Raw genomic sequence first — 10,135 nt, forward strand, 5'->3', positions numbered from 1 at the left:
TGGTCCCAGCTATTGGGGAGGCTAGGGTGGGAGGATCACTTGAGCCGAGCCTGGGAGGCTGAGGCTGCAGTGAGCAGTGTCTGCATGGCAGAAGATAATTGGATCATGGGGGAAGTTCCCCCAGTGCTGTTTTCATGATACTGAGTGAGTTCTCACAAGATCTGATAGGTTTTTTTTTTTGGTTTTTTGTTTTTTTTTTTTGGAGACAGAGTCTCATTCTGCTGTTACCAGGTGCCATGCTGGAATGCAGTGGCACAATCTCAGCTCACTGCAACCTCCGCCTCCCGTGTTCAGGCAATTCTCCTGCCTCAGCCTCCTGAGTAGCTGGGACTACAGGCACGCACCACCATGCCCAGCTATTTTTTGTATTTTTAGTAGAGACGGGGTTTCACCATGTTGGCCAGTATGGTCCCCATCTCTTGACCTCGTGATCCGCCCACCTTGGCCTCCCAAAGTGCTGGGATTACAGGCGTGAGCCACTGCGCCAGGCCGATCAGATGGTTTTATAAAGCAGTTTTCCCCGCTCTTGCTAGCGCTCTCTTTCCTGCCACCATGTGAAAAGGTCTTTGCTTCCCCGTCACCTTCTGCCATAATTGTAAGTTTCTTGAGGCCTCCTCAGCCATGTTGAACTGGAACTGTGGTCGGCTGAACCTCTTGTTTTAATATAAATTATCCAGTCTTAGACAGTTCTCTGTGTGTGCGTGTGTGTGCGCGCACGCATGTGTGTGTCAGAATCTCACTCTCTCACCCAGGCTGGAGTGCAGTGGCGTGATCTTGCCTCACTGCAACCTCCACCTCCCGAGCTCAAGCCATTCTCCTGCCTCACCATCCCAAGTAGCTGGGATTACAGGTGCCTGCCACCACACCTGGCTAATTTTTTGTATTTTGATTAGAGACAGAGTTTCACTGTGTTGGCCAGGTGGGTCTCGAACTCCTGACCTCAGGTGATCCACTCACCTTGGCCTCCCAAAGTGCTGCGATTACAGGCGTGAGAATCTGGCCTCAGGCAGTTCTTTATAGCAATGTGAGAATGGACTAATACAGGAAGTTGGTGCTGCAGAAAGTGGGGTACTGCAATACAGGGACCAGAAAATGTGGAAGCAACTTTGAAACTAGGTAACAGGCAGACGTTAGTTTGGAGGGCTTGGAAGAAGACGGGAAAATCTGGGAAAGTTTGGAACTCCCTAGAGACTTGTCAAATGGTTTTGACCAAAATGCTGTTAGTGATGTAGACAATGAAGTCCAGGCTGAGGTGGTCTCAGATGGAGATGGGGAACTTCTTGGAAACTGGAGCAAAGGTCACTCTTGTTAAGCTCTAGCAGAGCAACTGATGGCATTATGCCCATGCCCTGGAGATCTGTGGAACTTTGAACTTGAGAGAGATGATCTGAAATTGGAACTTATGTTTAAAAGGGAAGCAGAGCATAAAAGTTTGGAAAATGTGCAGCCTGTCAACATGATGGCAAATAAAAACCCATTTTCTGGGGAGAAATTCAAGCTGACTAGAGAAATTGCATAAGTAACTAGGAGCTGAATGTTAATTACTTTTCCAAGACAATGGGGAAAATGTCTCCAGGACACGTCAGAGACTTTCTTTTTTTTTTTTTTATTGCATTTTAGGTTTTGGGGTACATGTGAAGAACATGCAAGATTGTTGCATAGGTACACATATGGCAGTGTGATTTGCTGCCTTCCTCCCCCTCACCTATATCTGGCATTTCTCCCCATGCTATCTCTCCCCAACTCCCCACCCCCTGCTGTCCCTCCCCTATTTCCCCCCAACAGACCATCGATGATAGACTGTACAGGGAAAATGTGGCACATATACACCATGGAATATTATGCACCATCAAAAACGATGAGTTCATGTCAGAGACTTTCACAGCAGTCCCTCCCATCACAGATCCAGAGGCCTTGGAGGGGAAAATGGTTTCCTGGGCCAGGTCCAGCATTCCCCTGCTGAGTGCAGCCTTGCATTTGGTGCCCTGCACCCTAGCCACTCCAGCTGTGGTTAAAAGGGGCCAAGGTACAGCTCAGGCTGCTGCTTGAGAAGGTGCAAGCCCCAAGCCTTGGCAGCTCCCATGTGGTGTTGGTCCTGTGGGTGCACAGAAGACCAGAATTGAGGTTTGGGAACCTCTGCCTAGGTTTCAGGAGATGTATGGAGACACCTGGATGTGCAGGCAGAAGCTTGCTGCAGGGGTGGAGCCCTCATAGAGAACCTCTGCTAGGGCTGTGCAGAAGGGAAATATGGGGTTGGAACCCCCACAGAGAGTCCCTACTGGGGCACTGCCTAGTGGAGCTATGAGAAGAGAGCCACTGTCCTCCAGAGCCCAGAATGGTAGATGCACCCACAGCTTGCACTGTGCACCTGGAAAAGCTGCAGACACGCAACACTAGCCATGAAAGCAGCTAGTGTATTGGGGTGGGGCACGGGGCTAGGGCTAAAAAGCCTCAGGGGCAGAGCTGCCCAAGGCCAGGGGAGCCTACCCTTTGCATCAGCGTGCCCTGAATGTAAGACATGAAGTCAAAGGAGATTATTTTGGGGCTTTTAGATTTAATTTTGAATTTGGGGCTTGCATGGGAACTGCAGCCCCTTTGTTTTGGCCAATTTCTCCCATTTGGAATGGGGGCATTTATCCAATGGCTGTACCCTCATTGTATCTTGGAAATAACTGACTTGCTTTTGATTTTACAGGCTCATAGGTAGAAGGGACTTGCCTTCAGATGACATTTTGGACTTGGACTTTTGGGTTTAATGCTGGAAAGAATTAAGACTTTGTTGGGAAGGCATGATTGTGTTTTGAAATGTGAGGACGTGAGATTTGGGAGGGGCTGGGGTGGAATGATATGGTTTGGCCGTGTCCCCACCCAAATCTCATCTTGAATCGTAATCCTCATAATCCCTTGGCAAGGGAGGGACCTGGTGGGAGGATCATGGGGGTGGTTTCCCCCATGCTGTTCTCATGATGAGTTTTCATGAGATCTGATGGTTTTATAAGGCAGTTTTTCCTGCTCTTGCTAGCTCTCTCTTTCCTACCACCGTGTGAAGATCTTTGCTTACCCTTCCCCTTTCACCATGATTGTAAGTTTTCTGAGTCCTTCTCAGCCATGCAGAACTGTGAGTCAATTAAACCTCTTTTATTTGTAAGTTACCCAGGCTTGGGCAGTTCTTTATAGCAGTGTGAGAGCAAACTAACACACCCCTCTTCCTTTTTATTTCTACTAAGTCAAAGTCAGTGCTTACATAAGCAATTAATTACAGTATTAGTTATGAGTAATATTTTGGGGGGATTTTCCTTTTCATGAAATAGAGAATATAGCTGCCTTTGGGCATTTGAAGATCCAAGGCAGATGAGGAATAAACAGAGAGAGGATTAGAGAATTCCAGCATCTTTGCTTTCAGGGGAAAACAATTAGTGACAGAGTTCCATAAAGTTAAAACCCAGAGCATAAAGCTGACCTCAGCGATCAGTCTTCACCCATGTAACCAAAACTGCAACCTACCCGCTTCTGCCCTTCTCGCTCACATCACATTCACATGCACATCACACACGTACCAGCTCAGAACGAGCTACTATAGGGAATTAAGGTCCAGCCTCACATCAGGATTATGAGCTCTGGCATCGGAATGAACTGGGCTCTGGCCCTAATTCTGCCACCACACCAGAAAGCTACAGAACTCTCTAAATTTTGTTTTATATCTAGAAAGTGAAGGGAAAAATAGTTCTTTGATGGTTAATGTTAGGTGCCAGCTTGACTGGATTAAGGGACATCCAGACAGCTGGTAAAGTATTATTTCTTTCTGCACAGGTGTGTCTGTTAAAGTGATTCTGGAAGAAATGGGCATTTGAATCAGTGGACTGAGTAAGGAAGATCCACCTTCACCCAATGTGGGCAGGTACCAACTGGCTGAAGACCTGGATAGATGAAAAAGGCCGAGGAAAAGAGAATTCTCTCTCTCTCTCTCTCTCTCTCTCTCTGTCTGTCTCTCTCTCTCTCTCTCTCTCTCTCTCTCTGTCTCTCTCTCTCTCTCTCTCTCTCTCTCTCTCCCCCCACCCCACCACCAAAGCTGGGATGCCCTTTTTTCCTGCCTTGGACATTAGAACTGCAGGTTCTGTGTGGCCTTTTGAGTCCCAGACTTGCACCAGTGACTCTCCCCTACCCTACCTTCAGCCTAGGACTAAAAGTTATATCATCAGCTTCCCTGGTTCTGAGGCTTTCAAATTTGGACCAAGCCACCCTCCTGGCTTCCCTGGTTCTGAGGCTTTGAGCTTGAACTGAGCCACACTACGGGCTTCCTTGGTTCTCTCGCCTGGAGGCAGTTTATGTTGGGATTTCTCTGCCTCCATATCACGTAAGCCAATTCCCCTAATACATCCTCTCTCACATGTCTCTGTCTCTATTTATCTCTATCTCTCTCTATCTTTATTCCTATCCTATTGGTTCTTTCTCTCTGGAGAATCCTGACTAATACAAGGTCCCACCTCAGAGTGGTGAAGCTTATTTTAGGTAATGCATTAAAGCATCCAGCATAGTCCTTGGCATGTTAATTACCAGTTCTCCTTAAATGATGGCCATTAGGCATACTTACATAATTACTTCTGATAAGAAAGTAAACTCAAGAGTCATACCAATGACTTTTATTTAAGATGATTTGTGAGTTGATGTGTAAGAAGGGTTGGGGAAGCTATGTGGGTGGCTCTTTAAATATCTTATATTACATTTTCAAATTTGTCTTTATTCTATTAAAGTACCTGTTATTCTCTTTATTTCCATAAAAGGGCAACCAAGCAGACTGTACCCTCAACTAAGATGCCAGGAGCAATTAAGGTATGATGCAAGACATCTTGGAACAGCTACATACCCTGCCCGCTGCACTCACTCAGCATCTGCAGTTGCTTTTTACAGCTGTTCCTCACTGTCCCCACCACCCCCATCCATATCTCGAAATGGTGTATTAGGGCTCAAAGAAAAAGCAATAAAACAGTCGCATGTGATGTCAGGATGTGGAAGTGGAATACTATTCAGGCCCTTTTTCAAACAGGGGAGCCATGTGTGCGTCTCCATGTTCTTCTTTCCTGGAGCTTCCTTCCTCTTCTACTTTCTTTCGGGATTTTATCTCCATTCTCAGGCATTCTCTTTCATTTCTCTCCTTTCTGCTTTCAGGTCCCTGAAAGGGAACGATTACAAACAGGTAAAAAAAAATTCACAAGCAGCTGGTAACACTCCACATTTCTCGTAATAATCAGACATGAAGAAAGCCCTGATGGTTTAGCAGACTTCCACATCTTGGTTCCTAGAAATAAATTAGCATAAACCTAAGGATGTTGTTAAAGGTTTTGGTCACAAAGAAAAGACATAGAGGAGCTTGGGCACCAGCCGATGGTCTGGGAAGGAAGTATAACCTACACATGCCTGCCACTGTGTCTCTGAACATACTGAGGGGTGTGATTTCATAGCACAATGAAATTAATAGTTTCCTGGTGTTATTTGAAAAGGAAAGTGGTGAGTGAGCTCACACGTGGAATGATTCTTAGCTCTCTATGTTCACTTTCTTAAATTACATTAATAGTAGAGTTTGCACTAAAGGTTGATGTGAGAACTGTGGGAAGAATGAAGTGTGAAGGAATGACACTCAGCCGGATTTACACTCCCCCGACATGTGTCCCCGGAATTCCACATTATTCACTGATTAGTTGAACATATACAACTGTTGTAGGATCAGGAGATATGACACTAAATAGAACTACTTCCTGGATATTACACTGAGGTGGAAGGATACACGTGATCAACAAGGCTAAAAGGAAATGAAAGAATAACCAATAGGGATACGTGCAATGGTAACTGGAAACAGGAATATGATAAGGACCTCCTGGGGGGCAGGTGGGGGTTACTGCTTTAGTTTGTGTGGCCAGAGGGTGCCTTTCAAAAGAATTATCAAAACAATGGCATTGATATATGTGGCAACGCTATCTACTTATGCTTCTATTTTTAAAAAATAAACAAGCAAAATCAACACTCCTCTCCTATTTGAACTAGAAATGTTGGGAAACCCCTGGGTACCTATCAAGGGAGTTCATGCAATGGTGAGTGGCAGTCACATGAGCAAGGTCATGCTTGCTCAGCTGCGCTAGTTGAGAGTTACGGAGGCATCTGTTTACCACAGTGGTGTCAGCCACTCCACAATGTTAATGCAGTCATGAAGGTCCCTTACCAAAATGGAATAACAACGAGAAAATCGAGTGATGATTAAAGGCTATCTGAGAAATGCTTGTAAATAATGCTCTAAACTACTTTTATCACATCACTTAGAAACTAAACGTGAAAATTATCAGTATCAGTCAACTGAATTTTTAAATATCAAAATGAAAGAATTTAACATTGTTGGTCATGATCAGGCCACAAAAACAGTTTCTGACTATGTCAAACTATGTAAAATTTCAAACTAGCTATTAGTATACCTTCGGTACCCAAACAAAAGGCTATATAAATCAGTTTTAAATTTGCTGAAAAAGAACAATTTCTAATGTAGTTAGCCTTAGGAAAGTGTGTAGATAAATAGGGAAAAGTTGAAGTGTATCTGTGTATGTTCTGAATTTCTAATTTTTCATTAAGATTTTATAATGTACTCTTTAAAAACTGATATAAAATAAAATATTTAATTTAAAAGTAGTTATATAATATGCAAATTTTAAAATAATTTTATAAATTCTTAACAGGTTTCTAGTTATTACATATAACTGTGAAAAAGAGTTTTTGAGTTTAAAAAGTTGAAAATGCTTCCCTAATTATCTTGGAACGTGGAAAGGAAGAACGTGGAAAATGAATGCAACAAGCATACTTTATATTTTACAGATAAGATGATGAATATCTCTTTAAGCAAAATGACTTTATGTTTATATACTTTTTGGGCTTATAATAATATTAGCAGATGGATTATGAGTTGTTAAACAAAAGCCTTTCTGGGCCAGGAGTGGTGGCTCATGCCTGTAATCCCAGCACTTCGGGAGGCCGAGGCAGACGGATCACATGAGGTCAGGTTTTGAGGCCAGCCTGGCCAGCATGGTGAAACCCTGTCTCTAGTAAAAATACAAAAATTAGCCAGGTGTGGTGGGGGGTGCCTATAATCCCAGCTACCCAGGAGGCTGAGGCAGGAGAATCACTTGAACAGGGAAATAGAGGTTGCAGTGAGCCGAGATTGCACCACTGCACTCCAGCCTGGGCGACAGAGCAACATTTTGTGTGTGTGTTTGTGTGTGTGTGTGTGTTTTAATTTCTGAAGCCATTAGAATCAATAAAGAACTGTTCAGATTACATTTTTTTTTCAAGAGATATTTATGCAGTACCTTGTTCCAGGAAGGATTTAAGTTGAGTAAGTCTCCTGAATTAAGATACATTTTAACATGTCGGTTTTAAAATAGGGATTATCTCACTTTTGTTTTATTCTTGCGAAAGATTCATAAACTGAATCTAATCATATGGAAATATCAGAAAAATTCAAACTGAGGCTCATTCTTTTTTTATTTTTTTTATTTTTCTTTTTTATTATTATTATTTTTTTGAGATGGAGTCATTCTCTGTTGCTCAGGCTAAAGTGCAATGTAGTTGCTCAGCTAACTACAGCCTCCACCTCCCGGCTTCCACCAATTCTCCTGTCTCAGCCTCCCAAGTAGCTGGGATTACAGGTGCAGACCACCATGTGTGGCTAATTTTTGTATTTTTTAGTAGAGACAGGGTTTCACCATGTTGACCAGGCTGGTCTTGAACTCCCAGCCCAAGCTGAGGCTCATTTTAAAAAATAACTGGTCTTACTCTTCAGAAAATGCTAATGTCGTGAAATACAAGGAAAAACTGAGAAAGTGCTCCAGGGTAAAATAGACATCAGAGACATGAGCATGGGTAGCAACATGATTTCAAATTTCACTATAAAGAATATTATTGGGACAACTGGCAAAAATTATAAATCAGGTTTATAGATTAGCATTAATAGTATCATATCAGTATTAATTTTTTTTAGTTTAATGATTGCATTGTGTTTATGTCAGAGAATGTTCTTGTGTCTGTGTTTGGATATGGGAGGAGAGACTGTGTAGGCAAATGCAGACATATGAACATTCGGAGGTAATCTAGGGGCAGGGTGTATGGGAATTCTTTGTCTTAGTCTTAACAACATTTCTCTAGGCCTGAGACAATATGAAAACAAACAATATTTTTTAAAAAGACAAAACAGAAATTCTTTTTTTTTTTTTTTTTTTGAGAGTCTTGCTCTATTGCCCAGGCTGGCTATAGAACAATGGCTCCAATCTCCAATCATAGCTGACTGCAGTCTCAAACCCAGGTGCAAGGGATCCTCCCACCTCAGCCTCCCAAGCAGTGAGGAATACAGAGGCAGGCCACCACGCCTGGCTAATTTTTTTTTTTTTTCCATAGATACGGGATCTCACTAGTTTGCCCAGGCTGGTCTCAAATTCCTAGCCTCAAAGGACCCTCTGGACTCAACCTCCCAAAGTGCTGGGATTACAGGAATTCTTAATAATAAGGTTTAGATACAGTAAAATGACAACTGTTCACTATTCTCCCTTCCTTGTTCCTCTAATCATCAGCCAGGCAAAGATACACAGTGACAGTCCCAACAGCCAGTCTGCTAGGTAGAGAGCACTGTGCTCAGATGGACAACGAATTGCAAAGCACCGGGTGTCTTCACAGTGCACTCACAGAGTCTAGCTCCAGAACCAGGAGTCATTACACTTAGGTTCAATTATTTGCTTTGTCTACTGCATGGCAGCAACCCGTTATTATTCCTGTTTTGCAAAATAAAACAAGAAAACCAAAGACCTACGAAAAAAAGAAGCATTTTGTTCAAGGCCAGTCAGTGAGCATGCAGCAGAGTTGAAACTACCGCACATTAATTGATCTTTAGTTTATTACTTCATGTATGAAGTTAGTATCACCAATGGAGTTTCTATTCTTCTCCCCATTTCATGCCGTCTCTTCTTTTTGCTTTACTTAGACTCTCGTGAGGTCACTGTGAGCACCTGGCCCACTCCTATTCCTGGATACCTACCAGGCAGTGTTTATTTGTTCTTGTGTTTTTTTTAAGTACAGGGGAACAAAACACCATCATGGACTATTTCCTAGTGGATTACATATGAAAGGAGAGAAGCCAGCCAGTGCGGTGGCTCACACCTGTAATCCTAGAACTTTGGGAGGCCGAGGCATGAAGATCACAAGGTCAAGAGTTCGAGTCCAGCCTGGCCAACATGGTGAAATCCCGTCTCTACTAAAAATGCAAAAATTATCTGGGCGTGGTGGCTCATGCCTGTAGTCCCAGCTACTCGGGAGGCTGGGGCAAGAGAATCAGAATCGCTTGACCCCAGGAGGCAGAGGTTGCAGTGAGCCGAGACCGTGCCACTGCACTCCAACCTAGGTGACAGAGCTAGACTCCACCTCAAAAAAAGAAAGAAATGAGAGAAGCCATAGGGGCAGTGTTTTTGTTTTTGTTTTTTTTCCAAATTGTAAAAAAAGGAAGGAGTTACAATTATTTATAAGATTGATGAAAGGAGGCTCAAGAAACTAGGGGGCTGAGTGTGGTGGCTCACACCTGGAATCCTAGCACTTTGGGAGGCCGAGGCAGGAGCACTGCTTGAGCCCAGAAGTTTGAAACCAGCCTGGGCAACATAACAAGACCCTGTCTCTAGAAAAAAAGAGTTTAAAATTTAGTCAGGCATGGTGGCACATGCCTCCAGTCCCAGCTACTCAGGAGGCTGAGGTAGGAGGATCACTTGAGACCAGCATTTCGAGGCTGTAGTGAGCCATGATCAGGCCACTGCACTCCAGCCTGGGCACAGAGTGAGATCCTATCTAGAAAGAAAGAAAGAAAGAAAGAAAGGAAGGAAGGAAGGAAGGAAGGAAGGAAGGAAGGAAGGAAGAAAGGAAGGAAGGAAGGAAGAAGGAAGGAAGGAAGGAAGGAAGGAAGGAAGGAAGGAAGGAAGGAAGGAAGGAAGGAAGGAAGGAAGGAAAGAAAGAAGAAAGAAAGAAAGAAAGAAAGAAAGAAAGAAAGAAAGAAAGAGAGAGAGAGAGAGAGAGAGAGAAAGAAAGAAAGAAAGAAAGAAAGAAAGAAAGAAAGAAAGAAAGA

General features: G+C 43.4%; 1 protein-coding gene across 1 annotated transcript in view; it reads right to left on the reverse strand.

Moving 5' to 3' along the window:
- Nucleotides 1–4,613: 4,613 nt before the first annotated feature.
- LNP1 (leukemia NUP98 fusion partner 1) overlaps nt 4,614–10,135 on the reverse strand; it is a 28,466-nt gene continuing 22,944 nt past the window's right edge. The window contains exon 3 of the mRNA XM_032299335.1: nt 4,614–5,170. Within this exon, the coding sequence (XP_032155226.1) occupies nt 5,021–5,170 (150 nt within the window). The 3' untranslated portion in view covers nt 4,614–5,020. The remainder of the gene's footprint in view (nt 5,171–10,135) is intronic.

This window comes from Sapajus apella, unplaced genomic scaffold, assembly GCF_009761245.1.
Source record: "Sapajus apella isolate SASKATOON/1434 unplaced genomic scaffold, GSC_monkey_1.0 scaffold40, whole genome shotgun sequence".
NCBI lineage: Eukaryota > Metazoa > Chordata > Mammalia > Primates > Cebidae > Sapajus > Sapajus apella.